A 23,675-nucleotide genomic window follows, 5' to 3' on the forward strand; every position below is an offset into this window, starting at 1 on the left:
GTTACATTATATACTTGTTATTATTTGTTATATACTTATTTTTCTCTAAAGACGAAAAGTACAACTGAGTTCAAATAAAAAGAATCGACCTATTTGAATTTAGTATATCATATAGTTACTAGAGTACGTATGACATGATCTTTTCTCGCTAGTATTTTATTCGAATTTCATATCTATTTATACAATGATGACTGAACGTACCAGCCAGGTGTTGCGTGAGGAAAAATGAAACTATACCTAACCTAGGTTATTCAGGAGCCCAAAGCCTTTGAGGGCTTCATAAAAAAAAAGAAAAGGCTCGTTCCAGCGCAGCGCTAATTTTGTTAAAGTGTGCGCGTTCGGTTCTCTATCTTAATCGCATATTTATATTGCAGAAAAATGTTCTTGGTGTTTCGTTTAATATTAAAATTTGCCTGTTTTTTTTTCTCGTTTAATTCAACAGTTCTAAATTTTTGTAACCTGATAGTACCTTTTCCTGAAAAATACAAATTTGAGTAATAGGATTTACAGAACTTCTTAATAATCAGACAATACGTATCATGATCGCATATTTTATTATAAAACATACAAATATCTCATAAATATAAAAAAGAAGATAAAACCAAGTATATCCCTCACAACGATTTTTATGATACATTCTTTTCTTTCGTTTTTTTTTCTATCCTTAATTCTATTTGGCAATCGACTGATCGATACAAAAGAGCATAATTACTCTCATCTCTATATCGCTCTATCCTGAGCAATTCTCCTTTTCGGCAAAATCACCCGTGTTTCCCTTAAATTTAGAGATCTGTATGATATAAATGCACAGCGAATTAGTTTGACAAGACGACGCGTGAATCGTATATTCATACAAGAATGATACCTACCAGCTTAAATGGTCTCACTTTTGTAAAAATTTTGTTGCTATCTTTGAGAGGGCTCCGCACATTTTTTTCGGCGCTCTTCGAGCGAATTGGGGAATATCGTTGATAATTTGTTAAACTTTTGTTCAAATATTGGGGAGACTGTTGATGATGGCTATTCATGTCAAGTGAGGAATTGAGTTTTCTCGGCGGCGTGCAATATTTCGGAATGCCAGATAAATCCGCTTGTTGACGTTTAGGTGTGCATTTCTTTGTAGTCTGCAGCGGTTTGTTAAGTCTGAAATACAAACGACTTTTATGCATCTATTATATAATTACGTATGCGTGTTTTATTTCCTTTCCGTGTTTTTATTCGCTTTCACAAATCCCAACTCTTTGGTGGTCGTCCTAAATCCATTTGCTTGTTTTAACATGAGAATTAAAGTATATTACTTCATGAAATTTTGTATTAATCTTGTTTGCTCGTTTACCTTTTAGGACTATCTTCTTTCTGTATACCGGTCACCGGTGAAATGTCGCAAGAGAAGTTACGTTTCTTATTAGTGGGCATTAACGTTTTCGACGATTTATTGTTCTGACTATCTGGTGTTGATGAAGCTACTGAGTTAGGAGTGCTGCTGATTATCTTATTGCCAGAAGAAACAGCGTGGTGCTTAGGCGGCGTGGTAGCTTCACAAGACGGAATTGTTTGTTTTCCAAGTGATGCTGTATTATTTGAAATAAGCAAAAATGAATAAATTGGAAACTTATTAATAATTAACAATATATCGATTAATTACGAACAATTATAAATTGCTTCCACTTTTAGAAATTATAAATCATAAATGATAGATTAATTATAGTAAACCTGACAATTAAGTGACTAAGTAACCTGAACTCACCCTTTTTTTGCATAGTGCCTACAGGATGTACAGCTTTCATAGGACCCTTGTTACTAGCTGTACCTAGTTTCTTTTTTAACTTATTTTTAACATCAGTTATCGCTAATGGTTTTTCGGTCTTGCTCTCGAGTTGCGTAGTCTCTACTGCAATATAACATTCTTAATTATTTTTATTTGAAGGAAACAATTATTTGAATCATGACATGTTGCTAATAAATAGGATAATATACCTATTTTCGTATTAGAGGTTCCTGAAATTGAAGTCTTTTTATTTGCCATCGTATTGATAAGTACGTGATTGTTTGAAAAACGTTTTCGATCTTTCAATTCAGATGTGCTTCTACGTTTCGTGATTACTGGTGTGTTCGATATGTTTGCTTTTGACGAATGAGTCGTGGATATGCTCCTTCTTTTAGTTTTGTCGACAGGCTACATAGAAAATACAAGATAGAACCGAAGTTTATAAAAAGTAGTAAAAATTTACTTACAGTGAACTTGGAATTGAAGCTTCGTTCATGTGCTGTTTGTTTTGAACTGGACACAGATACGTTAAGTTCAGATTCTGAAGTTTTCACGGGAGAAACTTGTTGAGTATTACGCGAATTATCATCCTGTGACTTGCCTCCAATTTTACAATTATTTGATGCGACGTTCAACGTCTTTCCTATGCTTTTAAGTAACTGTGAAGTCGTAGCATCCTCAGCCTGACCGCTCAACAATTTTCCCAGATTAATCAATAATTCTATAGCCAGCCTTTCATCTGAACGACTATTCTTTAACACTATTTTAGGTGAATTTGAAATATTCAAACGATCCTCGTTATCATTATTAGACAGTAAAGTTTTAGTTACTGAATTATCGCTGCTGACAGTTGCGGCTTGTGGTGAATCTTGCGCTTCATGACTTGTATGTGGTAATGAGCTTTCATTATCACATATTTTTTCTTCAGATATTTTGTCATTGTCTTTCTGGTTCTTATCATTGCTTTTATCCGATTGCTCGATATTATTAAATTTATCCTCACACATGTCAGCATTTCGTAATTCAGTTATTATATTCAGATTTGCTAACAGTTCCATATTACTTTTACATTTTATACCCAAAGCACTCTCCAGATGATTAATTAATTTATTCGCTTCTGGATTATCTTCTGCTTTTACTAATTTTTTAAGATCTAATAATAATGTAGTTATTGTTGTCTGCTTTACAGTAGAAATACTATCAATAAATTGTGATTCCATTTCCTTCATAAAATTTTCTTCCACATTATCACTTACAGAAGATTGCTTCAAATTGTTACTTTTATCGATTTCTAAGTTTTTCTTCGGCGAAACAAGTAACTCAATTAGATTATCTACAGACTCATCCTCATATGCTGGTAGTAATTCTGACATCCATAGACCATTATTTGAAATTAGATCATCTGTACTAGCTAGTGAAGAAAAAAGAATAAAAGCATGAATAATTTATTATCAGAATTATATACATTTATACAATAGTCACACACAATAAATATAAAACATTTATTTATAAAACATTCAAAATAATATAAAATACTTACATCCAGAATCTGTTTTTAGAGCTAGCTCTTCAAAAGTTTTTGCAAGTACCTTAGCTTCATTCAATATTGATTTGTCGATTTTGCCACTATCCTGCAATTAATTTTGACACGTAATATTTTTGTTTTATTATAAAATAATTTAAAAATTAATTCTGTAAAATCTTATTTATGTCCATAATTAGTAATTGTACAAAATATTGAATATCCTTAAGAGAAATACAACCAATATATAATTGGATAATATAAATCCAAGTATATTTAAAATGTAAGCAGAAGTAAAAAACATGAATAAACATAAATAAATTGGCAGATATTGAGATTCTAAGATAGTTTTGCATGTATTTTTAATTATATAGTGGTCATTTATAGAATTCAAATTTTCTATCCTTTTAAATTGAAGAAACCATCATACTAAATATTAAAGATATGTTGCTTAATTATTTCTATCTATCTATATATTTTCTATATATTTTTACATCGTCTATATAATTTTTCTAGAATTTTCTAGAATTTTATTTAATATATTAGCATAGTATCCTTATTTTATATAACTATTAATTAATTGATTAATTTATTAATTAATTGTTGCAATGCCAAATGCAATGAATGATAAATTAAGAAACTAAAAAATATTTTTAAATATTAAATATAGTACATAATTATATAGATCTTACAGTGAATACAGAATCTGAAGAGCTAATGGAATTTGTGCTTTTATCGTGTCCTATGTTGGAACTCGGCTCTGGCATAAACACATCAACATCAACCAATTTATTATCTACAATTTGTTTATTATTCTCATTTTTCATGGAATTGGATTTATTAACTTCTTCCTTTGCACTGAGAGTACTGGTTGTTCTATCAATAGCACATTTTAATTTAGTAAGTCTTTCTGTTAGGTCAGATAAGTCATACTGTACTGATTTTATCTCCATAGAATTCTCAGATTTATTTATCTTCTCATTACTCATCTTCAAACAATTGCTATCTATAAAAGCATTGTTCATGATGCCATTTGATGATGTTGATGACAGATTTGATAATAATGAGGCAGAATTCAATTTTGCTATGGAAGAAACATCTGATAGATCAGAAAATAAAGACTGTTGATTCTGTCCGTTTTCCAAGAAACCTTTGTTTAAAAGAGATAACATAGTACTATCATTGTGTGAAGCTTTTCTCAATGTATCTGTTATAGACTGCGGCCTTTTGTCTTGACACTGTAATTTTCTTGGTGATTTTCTACTTCCTTGTGACAATGAACGTTGAGGATTCAAAGGTGGCTTAAAATTTGAGCTTGTAGGAACAACAAATTCTTTAAATGATGGTTCTTTTTCTAGGAAAATTGATATTTCATTATCCACTTTATATTTAGGGCCTTCTAACAATGTGTCATTCATTGCAGATTGATTTAAAATAGATAATTCAAGAGGATTTGCATCCATGACTGTTATTTTGATATTTTGCTTATGAGTGAACTTGTTACTTCCACTTATATTGCTATCACAAGTGACATTGATATTATTAGCAACATTACTGATAGCTGTTTCCTTTTTCTCTTCATTTATAGGATTCATATTGCTCTTAACCAACGATTCATCCAGTGTCTTATTCATTATCTTCTGATACTTCCTCCTACGCTTTGGGGTAAAATCATCCATAAAATCCACAGGGTGAGCTTTCAGCTCTGTACCTTTTGTGCTTTTAGACTTTAAGGCTTTCTGCAGCACCACTTCGAAGGGATCGCCCTTTTTTTTTATGTATTCGGTGGTCTCGTGCAATACGCTATCAAACGGATTGTTACCCAGACTCTCACGTTTCTCCGTCACCAAGGAGTTGGCCTGCTGATTAGGTTCCACGTGTCTGGGTACAGGAATCAGAGGTGATGCTAGTTTCGAATTCATTAAATCTTTCACGTTGGGGCTATTTAAATCTATTAAATCACACATCTTGCCAAGATATTTTTTCTCGATACTTCGTTAATTGTTAAGGACTTCCCGGTGTTTACAACGCGCACACTTGTTCGAGCGGAGCAGAATCGTCCGTGAATCTGTCCGGATAATGCGTTTCACCATCACACGTGTCGTAAGTTTTTACATGTCGTGAGAACGGTTAATTAACATTGAGTTCCCTTTGTAACTTAAAATGTGCTAAATTCCATGAATATTATGTTTCACTCGGAAAATAAGATCGCTGTGACGTTCTCGCGATACAACAATTTACGTTACAGTTATGAGATTTTCAAATTCATCGCATCCATGTGATTCGTCGAGCGGTGTTGCTGAGAATTATTTTTTTGCTTTCACATGTCGAAAATGTTCTCAGCGCAATACCTAGATGGCGTTAAATGAAGTTCGCCACCCGTTGGATAAAAAAAACTTTTGAAAGTTTAAATTTAAAATTCATTTAAAAGCTTAAATTCCCAAACATTAAAATCAGAAAAATGTGTGTACAATATGACTGAACAAAAAATCAAATTTTAGTTTCAAATAGCATGATTCAACATGACTCGCTGTATATATATATATATGTTATAAATCATATATAAATCATAACATATATAAATATATATGTTATAAATATATGTTATAAATTTTATTATTCGTGACGCATACAAATCATAATGTTACGTTGATTACCACACTATTTTGTTACTTTGATAACTTTATCACATTTATTAAATATAATCAAAGTGTGTTAAATACAATCAGAGTGTGTTAGATTCAAAACGCACAGAATTTTCTATCTTTTCAATATAATTTATTTTATAAAAATTAAGTACACAAAGTGTGTATGTATATGTGTGTGTGTGTGTGTGTATGTGTTCACGCGTCCACACGCGTGTATGTGTAATGCTGTCATATATAGAAATATATAAATAATAATTATTTCCAGGCAAGATATAAGGCACATATATTCATTCCTGTCGTTTAAAAACTATTTTCAAAAATATATATATACAATGTGTATATTTTCGCTAGCTTCATCATCGATTCACAGATGCGATTGTGACATTTTAACAAGCCAAAATACTAAATATTTTATTAGAGAAGGTTTATACATTCGTATTTACAGAGTTTTTGTCTCTACTTTTTCAATTGACGTAAAATAACAATCATTTCACCATTTCTCAGAGGAAAAAAATTTCCAAGCACAATTTGTACAATTAGCTACCATTAGAAATATTACAATCATATTGTGTCATGTCATTGTGAATGACATTAAATTATTGAATCTTTATTGCAGCAGCAGCTAGGAAAACACTGTCATAACAGATATTACAAGATATTGTTAACAATATATGACTCAAACATTATATTCATTATTCTATAAAAAGATACTTAAAAGCAACCATTGTAAAATGACGTTACTCGCGCTTCAACGATTTTAATAGTTAACAATATTGTACGTATGCTGTATCCTACATACCTCAAATAGTTCTTAATACGAATTGAATACTTGAAGAGTTGCCCGTCGTAAAAGCGCATACAAAAGTACGCGCGTCATAAAAAGTTATATTAAAATTACTAAATAACACGTTGTTCAGTGCTCACTAGCTTGTGCCCATTAAGTAGATACGTAACACAGTTAAGTTAGTTACTTCGCAGGTACATAATTAAATTTCGTATCTATCTACTTAACGGGCGTGAATTCTTAATAATATTCTTTTATCAAAAGGAAAGATCAAGAATATGTCATAAAGGGATGCAAGCAGATCCGGGTCCGCTTTCTAGTCACCATGTGCCGTAAAATGGGTCTGCTTTGGCCGTCGTGAGACATTGACAGAATGCCGACGAACGGCAGACGTTCTGAGCGTGATTTCGTTTAACATTAAATCTCTCAGGCGACTGGAAGTCAGAGGTTTAGCGATATCTGCGACACATCCTACGTCTTTTTCTTCACGTGCGGGCGAGATGTACCCGCACACGCTAAACTAATCCCAGTTTACAGCAGCGATACGTTTGAGCATAACTATTTAAGACACCCTGTAGATAAGTGTCTTGCAACAGTCTCTCTCTCTTCATTGCGGTAGATGAAACGCGTTAAATACAGTCTATAAGTTAAGTTTCAGAATCTCATTAAAAATAACATATCGATAAGTCATGTCTTTGCGTAGTGTCCCTCCTATACGAGAGAAAACTTCTCACGCGAGGTCGGTCCGCGAGCATCATTGCGTAGCGACACTCAGTCTGTTCTCGGCGACACCGCATGTGTCGTCGACGACCATCTTACCGTCTTACTAAAACAGAGACATAGCTACGATTCACAAACGTTGCTCGATAGGCAGCGGCCCTTGGAGTAGAGACGACGGCTCGCTACGCGACGTGGCGTTCACCACGTCCGATCCGGCCGTGTCGCCGTTGTTATGGCTGTTGCTGTTGTTGTTTTGGCCGTTTAGAAACGACGTCATTTCCATCGACGACTGTTGTCCGCTCTGTTTAGAAACATGCGTGTTCGTTCGCTTCTTTCAGATCTAGAGCGTATAAGTAACGTACGTGTGTCGTGTGCGGAAAAACAAAAGAAAAGCGGCTCCAGAGAGAGAGTGCAGAGAGCGAGTAGAATTAAAGAGCAGCGCGCAACCAATGCTAAAACTAGAAAAGACTAGTCTCCTTAATATCGGACAGTTTTCAATGTCGGATCTTCACATGTAGACGAGCGCAGCAAAACGCGTTACACGCGGCTGCGAGACTGTCAAATTCTCTCGTGGAAACGTCGCGGTTGTGAGCGTCAAATCATAGTTGACATCAAACCGACAGAGTTCTTGAATGCACTACGACTAACATGTTTCTGCGCTCGTCTAGAATCGTACTGACACCAGGGAGAAAAGTAAATGACTATGACCGAGATGAGCAATTATATGTTTCAAGGAGAGACCGAACGTATATGTACAATTGTACAAGAAACAACATTCAATGCGACCTTATCGCTTGTCGAGTGAAAAAAAGGACGAAGGCATTTCAGTTCGATTACTTTTCTCCGACGAAACAAAAGTGCAGATGCTGTTACTTACAAATACTGACCTTAGGCTGTATTATGTCTTCGGATGCGTCGAGACCGGCGAGCGGATTGGACGTAATATTAATTTTGGAGTCTGTGACTCCACCGTTTATTACTCGTCCGTTTGCTATCGGTTTACCTGTTGCGTGAACGAAAGAAAGGAGAGTACGGTTATTCGTGTACGCAAGATCGTATAAATTATTGTACACCTTATTACGGCATTGAAACAAGCCAACGTACCTTCATTCTGCGAAGATCCTCGACTCTGCTTGTACTTCACTTTCTTGTATATGATCGTGACTACGATCCCTATGAAGACCGACGCTACGAATACTATAGCGATTATAACGTACACACTGACACTTATGTTAGTTTCGCTGGGCTTTACTTTGTTCTCCGCCAACACTTGCTGAACCGGGTGCTCGACGATGATCTTCTTTGTTTTCTGCCGCAGTATCTTGGAAAATTCCGACGCCGCGTCCACGGAGAAACTCTGCACTTTGAACTCGTACGTAGTGTCGGGTTGCAAGTGAGAGATGGTCATGTTATAAGCATCCTTCCCTTCGACAGTGGTCTTCAAGTAATCGCCGGCCGACGTGGAGGCCCGATGATATATATAGAATCCGTCGATACTCGCGGACTTATCGGGATTCTCCCAAATCAGCAACACCTGATGCGGTCCTAACGCCTTGGTGTTGTTCAACAGGGGTACTGGCATCTTGCTATTCTCAGACACCCGATTCAGACGAAAACGCCCAGAGTTTGGACTCAGTTTGTTATCATTATTCGAGTACACCGCAGCGATTCTAAATCGATAAGTGTAGCCAGGCTGGAGGTCAGGCACTTCGAAGGACCGTACGTGATTCGGTATTTCGGTGTTGGCTGTCATCCACTTCGCCTGTTTACCATTCGCCTTTTGAGCAAGTTCACGGTACTGAACTTTGAAAAACTGTATCGGTAAACCTTTATTATCCGGTACCGACCACCGCACCATGACAGAAGTGTCAGACAGTCTTGTCACATTGGGCTGGTCTGGAGGGACCAGGACTGCTGCAAATGTAAGTAAACACGTCAGATACGTATTAAGGTTTTATTGTAAGAGAGATTTAAATTATACAATAAACATTTTAATTATTGGTATAGAGATATAAAGAGAGGGAAAAGAACGAGGCAGAAACCAAGCCGAGGAATGGCCAATTTTTATGGTAATATTCTTCACATATTCTTGATTTGCACAATTTCTCGCGAGCAGGTACTTATTTGTACATGAACTGTTAATTAATTCGCGGACAGCAAAGCGTTAAAATTGTCCACCAAAGGCCACGCCATTGAACTTATGGTGGGCGGTAAGTGGAGGGAAGGCGTCGTTCGAAGGAAAAGTGGCAAAAACAACCGTCTCGCTCGCGCGCGCGCTGCCGCCTTCGGCGGCTTGCGAGCTCTGGCTGGGGGCTCCGCCCCCTGAACCCCCACGCAAAAAGCCATGCTTCATCTTTTTCTCCTTCGTTTTTAATATATATATATATATATGTATGTATATATAAAATTATATATGTATGTAAGTATATTCCGTCCCGAAAGACTTAATAAAGCGATATCTTGAACCAAACGTTTGATAACGATAATAGGCGCGAGACGATAACGCGATCAGAGCAAATAGTTACCTCCGGTGCCCTTCCTTTTCCCCTCCTTATTTCTGCGCCTACCACCGCCTCTGGTATGCTTGTGCCTCGACACGGAGATGCCGTAATCCGGCTTGGACTCGGTGGTACCGCCGAGAACATGCTGCTTCGGGCTCACCCTCAGCAGGTTGTATCCCGACGAATGTGAGCCGTAGTCGTTGCTGGCGACGCACTGAACGATCCCAGCGTGCTTCTTCTCGACTTCGGCTATGAAGAGAGTGGTACTTCTGATCTCCTGATTTTTGCTGGGCGTCAAAGTCTCCCCGTTGATGAGCCACTCCACGGTCGGCTCCGGCTCGCCCGTCACGGCACACGAGAGCTCCAATTCCCCACCTTCGGAGAACGTGGACGCCTTCGGCTGTTTCGTCACCTTGGGCGGCTCCATCACCCTCAGTATAATCACGGACTTGATCTGCCCCACGCTGTTGCTCCACACGCAATCGTACTCTCCTCGATCGGATGGCTGCACGTGCACGATCGTCAAGCCCGTGGACGACCTCTCCGACTTCAACGGCAACGAGCTGCCCAGTCTGCTCCATGAGACCCGCGGTACCGGGTAACCGGCGCCGAAGCACTCCAACGTGACGTTCTTGTCGCGCACGACCGTGTACTCCGTCTGCGACTGCTTTATCAAGTACGGCTCCTGATGGCTGACGTTCGTGTGCACCGTCAAGATTATCTTGTGCATACTCGTGAACGTCTGTTGCGTTATGTAATTCTCCGCGCTGCAATGATACGACCCGCTGTCCGTTACTCTGACGTTCTTGATGACCATGGTCCTGCTGTTGACCAGACTCGCGTCCTTAATGAGCGCGTTGTTCTTGAAGAACATCACTATAGCCTCTGGCTCGGAATATGGCATGGGACACGTAATCGGCACGGTGTTACCCTCCGCTACCTGAATGAACACGTCACTCTTGTCGGAGAATTTCTGTATTGTTGCAAGCGTCAGTCTCGCCGGGTCCGACGCGAAGCCGCTCGTACCTGCGAAAGGACCGAGAAGGATAAATTCCAGTAATGAATTTTACAACAGCAGAAATCGAAACAACAATAGCGCGTGTCTGACGACGAACATCGACGCTTGAAGGACTCATTCGAATAAATCAGTGCATGAAGCACGGAGTTCTCTCGCGGAGAGACTTACCGAAAAACGCGATGCAACGGTAGTCGCCGGCTTTCGACACATTGTTGAAATTGACAACGTGCCGGGACGTTTTCCCGCCGCCGCTGGGGTGCGACAATGGTACCCATTTGCGTGCGCCCAGCGGCCTGTGATGCCACGCGAAACTCTCCGCTGGCAGATTAAGACTGCACTCGAAATTCACGTCGTCATGTAACGGAGCGGCCAGTGGCTGTGGATGCCGGGTGAACGACATTCCATCGTCTTTCTCTCCTGCGAACATCATAGCAACGTTACAATACTCGCGATATTGATAGACGACGTTATAATACTCGCATACAGTAATAAAGTAATACAGTAACGTTATAATACTCGCGATATTAAGATTTAATCTAAACACACACACGCGCACACATACATATATCTGATATATGGATATCAGTTGAAATTTGGAATTCTTCAGACTTACCATGCGTGCAAGTAATCAGACCATAGAGCAGGATTACAATAACGCCACGTAAAGAGGGGATAGATGTCATCTTGACACATTCTGTAAGCATGAAGAACCGCTATGCATTACATTAACCAGGCATTTCGCGTGCTATTCTTCCTTTTTTCCCGGTCTCGTTTGCGATTGCGGGTAAGCAAATACGGGGCTCGGAGTGCCGGCGAAGGCCCACTAAAATTAATACCGGCCAAGCATGTTTAAGTTTAGAACGCCGAGTTCACGTGAAAATAGAACGCATTTTTCGCCCTAAAGATTAGGGACGGAATGGCAGTGACTGTCTATCATGTAGCAGCGGCTCTATTACCAGATGTGTGATCACAAAAATCTCATACGTTGCAAAATTATATCCTGCGTGACAGAGTTGCCACGGGCCTTTCCAATTATATTTTCCTTAAGCCTTACACGTCTAAATTATTATCCGATGATTAAAAAGATGGAAAGAGGAGAACAATAATCAGTACTATATCGGAATTTTCTCATCGCACAACGCATGTCATGATGAAGCAGGAAGAGTGTAGCTAAGCTACGCGTGGGCGAGAGAACAAACTCTACTTAAGTGATTTGCGATAAATCGCATGGGCGAACGTTTCCCGAGGAAACGGGTAACGCCGCGAAAAGCGAGTCGGCAACTCGGCTAGGCATGAGTGACGCGCGTGAATATCTAGAAAATATCCATATACGGCGTCGAAAGCTGCCGTTTATTGCGCGAACCGCTTTACACCCACGTGCCGCTTACGACGGCCACCCGCGGCCGTCAGAAAACCATACTCGCGCATATTACGAAGAGCGACGGCAATTCTTTTACGTTGAGCTAACGCGCGTAGGTATATCCATTCAAGCCGATCGACGTTGTGCGCCTCGGTGAGCTACGCAAACCGCAGTTCTACAAATATAAATAATAATTAATAAGCTACGTAATACATTAGATGTCGCGCCGCGTGCACCCAAAGAAAAGTATTCTATTTGCAAAGTGATTCTTCCCATAGTCTCATATTCTAAGAGAAGCCTGCTACAGAAAAAAGATTCCTCTTTCGATAAAGCGATTAAAGTGAACCATTCATCTAAAATTTATTAGATATTATTCTAACTGTTTTCCTCTTATTTCAAGAGGATTTTTTCTTATATCAATCAATTTTTCTTTTATACAAAGAAGAATATGTTGATTTGAGTGTCCGCTTCTTTTGGTCGATCATGCTCTACCTCCAGACATGAACGAAAAAATAACTGTATGCTCATGCGTCAGAATATTTGGAATGCTTTTTAAAAAAGGTATATGTGTTGCTGTGACATATAACGAAAATAATTTACCCATATTTGGTCAAATACAGTATAATCTATTGCAAGAAGTTGAATAATATGTTCTTTCTGTTAACTGTTTTATACAATTGGTTACGATAAACATTTTTGTAGCTATGAAGTCCATAACAAAATTGATTGGAAATTTGTTTGTTATAATGATCTTATTTCATTCGTGCCTATTTATTGTAAAATTGGAGCCAGAAGTACATCTGTATATATATGTTATTCGCTATACATTATAATAATTTTTTCAAATTAACTAATATAACCAGTAAGACTTAAGTGCAGTAAGAATAAATAATAATTTTCTTAAAAAAAGATTAAATAATCAGTGAAGAGGAAATTTATATTAAAATCAATAAGATTTGCATTATACATATAATCCCTCTTTATAAATTTTCCTCTTAATCTTAGAGGAATCTTTTTGAGGCCATATATAAGAATAAAATCCTCTAAAATTTAGATGATTCCGCTTGACCTGAAATTACTTTTTTTTTGGGTGTAATTCCTATCGACTGCTCGAAATTCGGCTGGTATCTTAATTAACTTAATTATAATCCAATTTGTCATATACAAATATGTACCTTAACGAATAACAGAAATATAGAAAAATGCGACAGAGGGTGGATGAAAAAATCTCTGTTTGTGTAACAGAATGAAAACAGAATGACAAGAAACGACCTCTCCGTTATTGTGACTAAAACTTTCTGTCTGTGAAAATATTCGGTTGAATAGGGAACAATCGGTTGAAAAAAAAGGTCTCCCGGAGGAACCTTTATATTCCTACAACAGAGGATTTTCGTCACATTTCCGGAAAATCAGTTACACGAGCAAAGTTTCTTTTCTTTCCACATAAGGCGATTAAGTGAACGATTAACGAGTCAAAACGCGGGAGCAGAGCGGAATGACACGGATATTTCTAGACGAGAATCTCAAGCGAGCATCTATCCCGTTCCGAGCGGGCAAATTCGACAAGCAACAGACGGAAAAAGGGAGGGGAGGGGGGAAACAATTCGAGAGCGCAGAGAGAAGATCGCGGCGCGACAGCCGGACCGCCGCGCGCCGTTTTATGTACAAGGGGACTCTTAACTTCTGGTTAAATGGTCGCATAAATGGCGGTGGTATGTAACAGGTGAGAAGGGCCGCAAAGAGGCTGGTTTCCGATGTTACCTCTCGTAAAAATAAAGAAGCCAAATTCCAAAGCAGTGGTTGCCAAGGCTGGCAACGCCGGTCGCAGCGCGGAGCGCGCCGGAGCGCTGCAACCAATGCAGTTGTTCTCGTTGCGCCATAATTACGGGCTTAATCTGCTCTTTCGGTGCGCGCGCTTTCGTATTAACGACTTAATCGTCGCGCGGCTACGGTGATTTCAATCGCGCTATTACGCAGGCGAAACACTCGTCGTGAATCCTGCCGCGTAACGCCGGGAATTAGCGGCGATTTTGGCGGCCATCGGCGAGGGTGTTACATAATTAGTGCACTATTTCTTACTCGAGTAATATTCAACGAGCTTTCGACGAACGGACGAATGAGAATACGGGATTAAAGATCCTTGGCCTGAGAGAGTTCGACTCTTTCAGTTCCGACTTGGCGTAATGCAGGACACGCAAAAGGAGTGACACAAGTCTGAGGTATTCGTGCCGTCACCTGATTTGCGTGCGGCGCAGCGGAGGTCTTGGGAAATCACGTGCACTTGAGAAGACCTTACATCGAAAACACTCCAATCTGCCGACAGCTACAATGGACTCTTCCTGTTCTACGTGGAATGCGCGGCCGCGCCATAAATGACTATCCGTGTCATTAGTATTCCAGCAAAGGACCGTCTTGCGGTGCGTTTATGGGATCGCCGGAGACCGTGAGTGTCGCAGCAAGGACGAGCATTTCATATCGTCGTAACGTGAGGATGCTGAAAGGAAGGAAATTCTGGAGCAAGGAGCGTGGAAATGCATTTAGCGGAGATACATTGAAATTAATTGAGGTGCACTTAAGCGATGTTTAAGTTTGCTTGAAAGCGTGAAAAGAAATGTTTGAATAAATGAAATAGATATAGAATACATTTGAAGTATCAAAGACTGATGAGTGAATAATGATTAAAAGCATTAAGCATGTAACAAGAGAAGCTTCTCAAGGATGTGAACTTAAATAAATTACCTGAATCTTTAGTTCTAATTTTTCCATTTCATATTTTTTAATTTTTTAATTAAATCAGAAGCTTTATCTGAAAATTATGTGCGAGATATTTGTGAAAAGTAAAAGAAATATTTATGAGAGTTTATAAAAAAGTATACTTGTGGAAATATATAAAAACATTACTGAAAAGTGTGTACAATAATAAAATAAAAGAATTTAAAATGTAGTAGAACTCTGTGTGTCTCTCTCTCTCTCTCTTTCTCTTTTCCTCTCTCCCTCTTGAAATAGAGTATGATATATTGAGCGAGAAGAATGAAGAAGGATTAAAAAAAGGTTAAAAGAAGGTTATGCGTTTATACCTGTTACTCGTTTCACGGTGCATCAGTGGAATCGGTGCTGGTGAGAACAGGATTTGGATCGCTACCGCAAACAGGTAAGATTAAAGAAAAGGACACAGGAATCTCGGATGTTGGTGTAGCGCGAAAACGGAGGGGAAGTCCTCCGGCTATTCTTCCTGCACTCTGCTACCGATTTTTTCTCTTTCATCCCTTCGAAGCCCGAATACACTTGTCTCGTAGGATCTCCTATTTCACGCACTTCCCATCTGCACTTTTTGCACCCCTGCGTTTCTCTTTCCCGTCGTTCTAAGTGAAACACGAGCACACAATTGAGACACAGAAAACATCAACGTACTCCACAAACAATGCAACAAAACCCGACCAAAAAGACCGAGACGTCGCTCCGCCGACTTTCTTTCGCGAGCAAAACAACCACTTTCACATCAACTGCCGAGCGATCGCGATCGGCTGTATTTTTCTCGCCCCGCTCGAAATCGCTCACGCGAGGATTTCAAATAAATTGCAAAATTAACCGACTACGTGCTCTGGCACGTATGATCGCGATCGCGATCGCGCAGTCGATCCGCCGTGCCGAGATCGCCTCGGCGACGACGCATACACATGCCAGGTGCGCGCTCGTTCGCTCTTGCTTACCCTTTTTTTCAGTCTGGCCGCACGACCAAGTCGACGACGCTGAGAAAGTCGTCCCGATTATCTCTCGTTCGTAGGCGATACGTCGTTCTCGCTCTTGTTCCGGCGAAGAGGATCTCCTCACAGCGAGGTGCCAGCGACAGAGCGGCGGTGGCGACGGTGGTCCGTTGGGCCGTGTCCTTTGTGGCCCGCGTTACGGGCCCCGCTTCTCTCTTTTTTTCACTTCTCCTCTCGCCGCTTCATTTTCGCTCACGTTTCTCGTTCAACGCGCGACTGTGCGACGCGACGCGATCCGATCCGTTGCGAACGAACGACTCGTGCGATGCACGTATGTATGGGACGGCCGCTGCTGCTGCGGCGGCGACGGCGACGACGACGACGACGACGACGCCAAACAACAACTTGCTTGGCGTTCACCGGGACACTGGAATGCAGACCGACTGGTTTTGAACCGCGGCCGACCGCGGCTTACGGAGGGATGCGCGGCGGCGCAGCAGCGACCACGATGCGGCTGCGATAGCAGTGATGGTGGCGGGCGAGGGATTCAAGATCTCTTCGTTCCGACTGCTGCACCTCCCGCCGACGCCAGATGGCGCCAGCCGCCTGTCAGCCGCGTTTTACAGCTCGTTTCGCTTCGCTCGCCGACGCTAGATGACTCTGTTCCCGCGGATAACCTGAAATTTATTTTCCATCATTTCGCTTTGGCTGCTACCCGATCAGCAGACAATGTTTTTTTAACGTTATTCAAATCTTTATTTTATATTTCTTTTACATTTTTTCTATTCATTGTGCAAAAAATATTTATTTAACGTTTATTTAAAATTTTTATATATTAATTCTTCATTGAAAATAATGATTAAAAAATATATTTATTTAACGTATATTTAATGTTTATTTAATATTTATTTTACATTAATAACTTGTTTAAGATTATTTTTAACGTTTTAAAAATGTTTTTTTAATATTTTTAAAAACATTTTTTTAATATTTTTTTTATGATTGGGTAATTGCCGTGTATGAACTTGCTCCTGTAGCTGTGATGTCTTTATTCCTTTCGGAAATGCAAAAATTGGAAATTTATGCGTAATATTCTTACACCGACGAGTGGTCATATCGACGTTTTCCAATTATCTCTGATAAATATGAGAGTTCTCTGACATAGACCGGTATTCCGAACTCTTTTTTATCGATAAAAATGGCTTATTCAGGAATGTGACTTCCTATGATATCTCGATGGTAGTGATGAATAAAATGTAAATACAAGTGAAGTGCTTATCTCTTCACGAGCGATAATCAAAGTGTCACAAGTGTCAGTAATATTTGCTGAGCATTTGCGATGTACGATTGCCACCACAAACACGGCGTACAGATTAAGAAGTCATTTATCTACAATCGTTATCTGCACCGTAGATGTTAGTTCTGAAAGTCGCATCGTCGAGTCGCAATGTCCGACGTGAAAGCATTCATGACAGCAGTCCATGGCGATCCACGGTTCTACGAGGGTCTTGTCTGCGATTCCATGAGTTTGCTCATATTGTAACCAGCTGTAACTGTTCGTAATGTGCATGTCGTGTTTTATCGTGACGAGATTGTGATAATAACATAATTTTCGAGCTGTTGAACGATAAGAGCTCTGAAACGGACAGGATATTCCCCTCAACGAGCGACAATTGCTGTATTTTATCAATTGCGTCAGATTAAATTTGCAAAGATGCTGATTTCTTAAATAACTTAAATTGAATTGTCCCCGGCTGCTGTTGCAGTTTGAACAAGCATAGTCCGATGTTAAATATGCAAATCTCGTTGTATTAACATTTCTATCATTCACTCCAGCTGGAAAATTTGCCACTGGTGGATCGCAATAGTGTTTCCAATTAAAACTCAAAATTTTATTATGATTGTCTTTAGAAAAAATACCTGGTACAATTGAGTTTGTAACTGCATAATGTTTTTTCTTAGATGTCACAATGGGGTTGCTATCAACTCACTGGCACATAGCAGATTGAGCGAAAATGTCAGAATCTAAGGATAGTCAGGTAGAAAAGTGTGACATTGTCCTTCCAAGACAAGGTCTATTGTATCAGAAGGATACATTAAATTATATACTCTGCAAGCCAAAATTGATCCCATTGAAATCGGTAACTTTGGAAAAATTGGAAAAAATGCAGAAAGAAGCTGAGATCAAAGTCAGAGAAGCACAAGAGGCAGAAACTAATTCTGACATGAATGCATAAATATTTATGTGCATTAACTGATAATAATTTGAAAGTCATAAGATGCATTAAATATCACAGTTATCAAGATAAAAAACAAAATGGTTCTTGGTATATTCCTGACAGAGATTATAGTGGCATTCCTGTTGGCCGGGACTTTACTTTTTAAATATGGAAATGTGTTTCGGCACCACATCATAGTCACTGTCTCTGTGTTAATAGCTTGGTATTTTTCCTTATTAATAATCTTTATACTACCTTTGGATGTCTCCTCGGTAATTATGCATTTCTATAAGTTAATATATTGAAGCTGTCTTCGACTATATCATGAAAGTTTTTCTATGAAATATTAGATATAGATTAGATAAACATAGATATATACATAGATTAGACATAGATTAGATAAACATAATATCGGTTACAATAATATTTCCTTTTTTCACAGACTGTATTCAGACAGTGTGTAGAGCAGAATATACATAATAGTACTAAAAGTCCTGCTAACACAACATCTGTACCATTTGCTACTTGTAAAGAACCCTGGCCAAATGTACCAGAAAGTGTATTTCCAAATTTGTGGAGGATAGTCTATTGGACATCACAATGTCTAACATGGTTGATACTCCCACTGATGCAATCTTACATAAAAGCAGGGGACTTTACTGTACGTGGGAAATTGAAGTCTGCTTTGATAGATAATGCAATATATTATGGCAGTTATTTGTTTATATGTGGCATACTTTTGATATACATTGCATTGAAACCTGGCTTAGACTTTGATGGGTAAGTTATGCCAAACTATAATGAGAATATTAAAGTAAGAAGATTTATATTGTAGCATAAAGATATAAAACTTATATATATGATGCTGTTAACATAAATGTATGACAGTAGCTTCAAAACTATGTTTATTGCTTTCCAGACAAAAATTAAAAGTTATAGCATCATCTGCATCTAATACATGGGGCTTATTTTTACTGGTCTTGTTGCTTGGATATGCACTTGTCGAAGTACCTCGAGGATTATGGAATGCCAGTAAACCTGGATATACTTTAAGCTATAGTTATTTTAAGGTGGCGAAACTGAGCTTGGATAAGTGTGAAGCGGAGGAAACAGTAGATGATATACTCGAGGTATAGTAAATAATGCTGTTTGTAGCATGTTCTTTATATTGCGAGAATCCCACAAGTTCTTCAATAGATACTATACTATTTAGTCACTACAAATTGCAACAATATCCATTGGACCTGGTCATCCATTCCATTGCAATTTGGAAACGATTTTCCAAAAGATACCAGCAGAGTTGAAGGATAGAATGAACAGGAGACAATTACCTGATGATACTCCAACGGATACACCCACTGAGAAATCTTTGATTCGATTGCACAGACAAGTTTGTCAAAAACGAATATATATCAAACATATTATGGTACATTTATGTTTGTACTTATTGCTATTATCTCTGTTTTAGACTATAAAAGCATTGCAAACTTTACAACGCATAGAGACTCAATGGGGTATCTTAGTAGACAAGATTTTTGATTTGGAAGATGTAGCAAAAAATCAAGTGAGTCACGATAGAAGATTCAAGCAAGCATTTCCCACACACCGTTCACTTCCGTTTCGCATTATTTACAATCCTGTTATCGGTAAGTAATATATATATATATATACGATTGTTTGTTTTTCCTCACTAGTTTAGAGTCCTACACAATAATCTCTCAGTAATAAAACTTGTATATATTTCACTCAATTTCATGATACTTTAAATTTCAGAATGGTATTGGAAATGCGTTGTGAAAAATTACGTCTTGAAGATGGCTGCCATTTGTGCTGGATGTTTGTCGGTAGCTGTTGTATGGTCAGAAGTAACATTTTTCAATAAGTCGCCCGTATTGTCATTATTTGCTCAATTTCTGAAGTTAGCGAAAAGAAACTACGATTACTTTACGATAGAGGTAAAGGATTTGCATTTCATATTCTGTATGCTACGTGTGTTAATATTTACTACATATATCTTTTGTTCTTAGGTGCTGTCTATGTTGATCATTGCGTACCTTTGCTATTGCGCTTACTCGACTGTCTTGAAAATTCGTGTATTGAATCTATATTATTTGGCGCCTCATCATCAAACCAACGAGTACAGTTTGATATTCAGCGGTATGATGTTGTGTCGTTTAACTCCGCCGATGTGTCTCAATTTCCTGGGACTTATACACATGGACTCACATATTATCAAGACTCATATCTTGGAAACACATTACACGCAGGTAACGTTATTTAAGAGTAAAAAATGTAACTTCTTTGACGTCCGTCTTTATCATTTCCTTCCTTTTTTCAGGTGATGGGTCACATGGATGTTATTCCCATCATTTCTGACGGGTTCAATGTATATTTTCCTATAGCAATTTTGGCCTTCTGTCTGGCAACTTACTTTAGTATAGGTAGTAGATTGCTCTCCATGCTAGGCTTTCAGCAATTTCTCGACGACGATGAGTTCACTACGGATCTTGTGGAAGAAGGAAGAGAACTTATAAAAAGAGGTACGAATAAATTGTTACGCGTTTGTACGTCATTATATATGTTTTACTTAACGTATATGTGTAATATGAGAAGACTTAACAAGTCTTGACTTATAAGTGTTGATATATCATGTATCAAATGAAGCAAAGGTCAGATTATATAAATGAATAAACAAGTGATAATTCGATAACTTATTCGATTAATATTTCTTTGTTATTACAGAGAGACGTAAACGTCAAAGAGCAGAGGATTCTATGTACAGGCGACGCGAAATGCAAGAAAGATTCAACATCTCAGTAGGCACGTCACGTTATAGGACATCTCGTCAAAGTACAGATACCGGTACGTGCAATGAAAAATATATAGTACTGTGATATAGATTTTATATTCGTATATATAACGCCGATACTTATAATTCCTTTAGTACGGCCGTTGAAACGAGACGAATCGATAGAGTCCGCAAGAGCAGGTTTGTTGCGCGATTTCGACCCTACGGAATATTGCATCGGTATGACATTCGACGGGGATGGTTATGTTGCGAACAATCGCTACGACGGGGAAAATCAAGGTGACGATTCGTACGATTCGCATGCAAATAATGCGAGAGCGTTTTCTACGAGTACAAGTCGTGTCGGCCCTCCGCCTAGAGGATTGTTCGACGATATTTAAACGTGATTTCAACGCGACTTATTCGAATGCGAATGACTTTAAAATTAACTTTAGAAATTTGCACGACATTTATATCGAGCGATGCGACGGTCGTTGATGATCTGAGTCATAAAAATTGTGAATTAGAAAAAGTAGAACAATAATCTTTTGTCCGTAATAAAACGTAAGGATTAAGGCTTTTACATTTACTATATCGGCTGTTATAATTTTAAATTCAAGTATTAGGAGCACGCGAGGTAAAATATAAAATTATATTATGAGATATTTATAACTTATATTACACGAGTGAGAGACAGAGGGAGAGGGGGGAGGGGGAGAGAGAGAGAGAGAGAGAGAGAGAGAGAGAGAGAGAGAGAGAGAGAGAGAGAGAGAGAGAGAGAGAGAGAGAGAGAGAGAGAACACTAAAAATAAAAGTTCGCGCAAATCGAAGCAGGTAGTGGGAAACATTTATTTATTTATTTTTTTTCTAAATAAGAATTGATACATGATTAGAATGAAGAAAATCGATAATAATGTTATGAACGTCAAATTTAGTATAAATATGTATATTACATTTATTAAGAGAAATATATTTTTACCACTTTATTTTATTTTCAGTTCTGCATAGTTTAGCTCATGTTAAGGTTAATAAATAATTTATGTATAATTTGTTTTAATATGTACCTGAAAGATTATTTATTAATGCTCTTGATTAGCTTAGAATTTTCTCATATGTAATACAAATATTTTCTTAACATTTGTTTGATCGATTTCTTGTAACAATCTCAACAATTTCAATTTATTCTATACAACATCGATATATAAAGTGATCTATAATTTGATTTTGTGCGTTTCATACGTTAGAAACTAGAAATCCTTTTTATCCTTCTGGTTTCGTTTTTACAATTCTACGAAGAGTTTATTTTAATGAGTTTTAAAAACGCAAGTTTGATAGAAATCATATGAAGGAATCTGCTCTGAAAATAACGATAGAAAAATTTAATAAAAACGACTTAATATAGCTACACAGTATAGTAAACATTAATATAATTGTAAATATACGTGGATAATTTAGGACCTGAAACATCGGCATTTATTACGAGGGCTTTTCGATACATATGATAATGAAACTTTTCCTGTGAGTGAAAAAAAATTTTATTACCCCTTCTTTATTATATATATATATATCTCTCATACATTTATGATATTCTATAATATGCATCTCTGCGATTTTTGATCTACAAGATTTATCTCTATCTGAGACGATTATGAAAAATATCTCAATATTTCATTTTTTTCATCGAGACGTGTGTTAAGTCAACCTAGATGTATGTAAAAACTTGACATTGAATAACTTATATAAAACTCAATTTCACCGAAAGTGAACACTTTGGTTATTTTTTATTAAATTGTATAAATATATATCACACAAACATCTCACAAATTAAAACATCATTAAAATATCATTGAAACCAATTCTGCATTCATTATTGCGATTGTAATTAATAAGAGGAATTACTAGACATTAATAGATAACAAGAATAATATAAATGTTAAATTTGACTTTTGTAAAGTTACACATTTAGACATGGTTCTTGAATAACATTTCACAAACTCGATGACAATTATTTAAAACGACTACACCACTCTCTAGACATTAAGGCATTCTACGAAATATATTCACGATAATGAATTGTAAGTGATAAGAATTATATATGTGAGCTTTTCAACAACCACAACATATAAAAAATCATGCGCGTGTTTTGATTCATGTGACTTGACGAATGATTGACAGACGACAATTTTGACACAAGAATGGTTCGCTTAGTGCGATATAGATCTAATCATTAAACTAGTTGTAATTTGTATACTGCAAAACATTTGTTTGTCATTAATGAACCACGTCGAAAGCATGCATGTATCTAATGAAACACACAATCACACTGTGTATATGCAACATTGACTGTTCTGCGAATATCTTGTGAACATCTCGAGACAAATGTAATGTGAAATTAATGACAATAAATGTATTACGTAACATTGAGTGGCGATGCGATTATAGATTACCGAAACATGTTTTTTAACAATTTTCACAGAATTCAATAAGCGGTCGTCCGGCGGCAACTAAGTGAAATAGACTACATAAACCGTGATGCTCGCGAGAACGAAAAATGATAATGCATAAGCGATTAATATTCTGATTATCTTCGTGCGTTCCGATCGTAAAACGGCGTTCTTGTCCTTCCGGTCGTGTCCAGAATTC

General features: G+C 37.8%; 4 protein-coding genes across 15 annotated transcripts; 2 read left to right on the forward strand and 2 right to left on the reverse strand.

Moving 5' to 3' along the window:
- Positions 1-34: 34 nt before the first annotated feature.
- Positions 35-5,305, reverse strand: LOC105185261 (protein ELYS). Of its 2 annotated transcripts, none has more exons than XM_011144601.3 (8): positions 3,983-5,305; positions 3,309-3,399; positions 2,236-3,179; positions 1,978-2,176; positions 1,748-1,891; positions 1,337-1,571; positions 870-1,143; positions 35-775 (listed from the first exon to the last, which is right to left on the reverse strand). In XM_011144601.3, exons 1-8 carry the CDS (start codon positions 5,255-5,257, stop codon positions 731-733), a joined length of 3,207 nt encoding a protein of 1,068 aa, XP_011142903.1. In that variant the 5' UTR covers positions 5,258-5,305; the 3' UTR covers positions 35-730. The 2 variants fall into 2 exon arrangements, with proteins under 2 accessions (XP_011142903.1, XP_011142901.1); XM_011144599.3 differs by having other exon boundaries at positions 36-790.
- Positions 5,306-6,101: 796 nt separating this feature from the next.
- LOC105185262 (interference hedgehog) lies at positions 6,102-16,538 on the reverse strand. 8 transcript variants are annotated; one of them, XM_025308130.1, is made up of 9 exons: positions 16,032-16,537; positions 15,399-15,683; positions 14,557-14,815; positions 11,575-11,655; positions 11,130-11,378; positions 9,968-10,969; positions 8,547-9,356; positions 8,330-8,445; positions 6,102-7,743 (listed from the first exon to the last, which is right to left on the reverse strand). In XM_025308130.1, exons 4-9 carry the CDS (start codon positions 11,642-11,644, stop codon positions 7,573-7,575), a joined length of 2,418 nt encoding a protein of 805 aa, XP_025163915.1. In that variant the 5' UTR covers positions 11,645-11,655; positions 14,557-14,815; positions 15,399-15,683; positions 16,032-16,537; the 3' UTR covers positions 6,102-7,572. The 8 variants fall into 8 exon arrangements, with proteins under 8 accessions (XP_025163915.1, XP_025163914.1, XP_011142906.1 ...); XM_025308129.1 differs by lacking the exon at positions 14,557-14,815; XM_011144604.3 differs by lacking the exons at positions 14,557-14,815; positions 15,399-15,683.
- A 754-nt stretch (positions 16,539-17,292) lies between these two features.
- Positions 17,293-18,345, forward strand: BBIP1 (BBSome interacting protein 1). 4 transcript variants are annotated; one of them, XM_025308133.1, is made up of 2 exons: positions 17,293-17,879; positions 17,988-18,345. In XM_025308133.1, exon 2 carries the CDS (start codon positions 18,041-18,043, stop codon positions 18,260-18,262), a length of 222 nt encoding a protein of 73 aa, XP_025163918.1. In that variant the 5' UTR covers positions 17,293-17,879; positions 17,988-18,040; the 3' UTR covers positions 18,263-18,345. The 4 variants fall into 4 exon arrangements, with proteins under 4 accessions (XP_025163918.1, XP_025163919.1, XP_011142913.1 ...); XM_025308134.1 differs by having other exon boundaries at positions 17,294-17,703; XM_011144611.3 differs by having other exon boundaries at positions 17,295-17,564.
- LOC105185264 (LMBR1 domain-containing protein 2 homolog) lies at positions 18,343-21,433 on the forward strand. The gene is made up of 10 exons (XM_011144609.3): positions 18,343-18,516; positions 18,687-19,024; positions 19,164-19,374; positions 19,458-19,634; positions 19,713-19,890; positions 20,018-20,199; positions 20,272-20,511; positions 20,583-20,784; positions 20,987-21,106; positions 21,189-21,433. Exons 1-10 carry the CDS (start codon positions 18,343-18,345, stop codon positions 21,431-21,433), a joined length of 2,067 nt encoding a protein of 688 aa, XP_011142911.1.
- Positions 21,434-23,675: the final 2,242 nt, after the last annotated feature.

Source organism: Harpegnathos saltator, unplaced genomic scaffold, assembly GCF_003227715.2.
Source record: "Harpegnathos saltator strain DR-91 unplaced genomic scaffold, Hsal_v8.6 scaffold139, whole genome shotgun sequence".
NCBI classification, from domain to species: domain Eukaryota; kingdom Metazoa; phylum Arthropoda; class Insecta; order Hymenoptera; family Formicidae; genus Harpegnathos; species Harpegnathos saltator.

What these genes read in the sequence shown, in the direction of transcription:
- LOC105185262 (XM_011144604.3), bottom strand. Translation starts at nt 11,644, where the DNA reads ATGACATCTATCCCCTCTTTACGTGGCGTTATTGTAATCCTGCTCTAT. An exon ending in AGGATCTTCGCAGAATGAAG is followed by an intron (nt 8,446 to 8,546) that starts GTACGTTGGCTT and finishes TTCACGCAACAG; the next exon opens with GTAAACCGATAGCAAACGGA. An exon ending in AAGACATAATACAGCCTAAG is followed by an intron (nt 7,744 to 8,329) that starts GTCAGTATTTGT and finishes GTTTCTAAACAG; the next exon opens with AGCGGACAACAGTCGTCGAT.
- LOC105185264 (XM_011144609.3), top strand. Translation starts at nt 18,343, where the DNA reads ATGGTTCTTGGTATATTCCTGACAGAGATTATAGTGGCATTCCTGTTG. An exon ending in TATTTACAATCCTGTTATCG is followed by an intron (nt 19,891 to 20,017) that starts GTAAGTAATATA and finishes TTTAAATTTCAG; the next exon opens with AATGGTATTGGAAATGCGTT. An exon ending in AAGAGAACTTATAAAAAGAG is followed by an intron (nt 20,785 to 20,986) that starts GTACGAATAAAT and finishes TTGTTATTACAG; the next exon opens with AGAGACGTAAACGTCAAAGA.
- BBIP1 (XM_025308133.1), top strand. Translation starts at nt 18,041, where the DNA reads ATGTCAGAATCTAAGGATAGTCAGGTAGAAAAGTGTGACATTGTCCTT.
- LOC105185261 (XM_011144599.3), bottom strand. Translation starts at nt 5,257, where the DNA reads ATGTGTGATTTAATAGATTTAAATAGCCCCAACGTGAAAGATTTAATG. An exon ending in AACCTCTAATACGAAAATAG is followed by an intron (nt 1,892 to 1,977) that starts GTATATTATCCT and finishes GTTATATTGCAG; the next exon opens with TAGAGACTACGCAACTCGAG. An exon ending in AAGTGAGACCATTTAAGCTG is followed by an intron (nt 791 to 869) that starts GTAGGTATCATT and finishes TATATCATACAG; the next exon opens with ATCTCTAAATTTAAGGGAAA.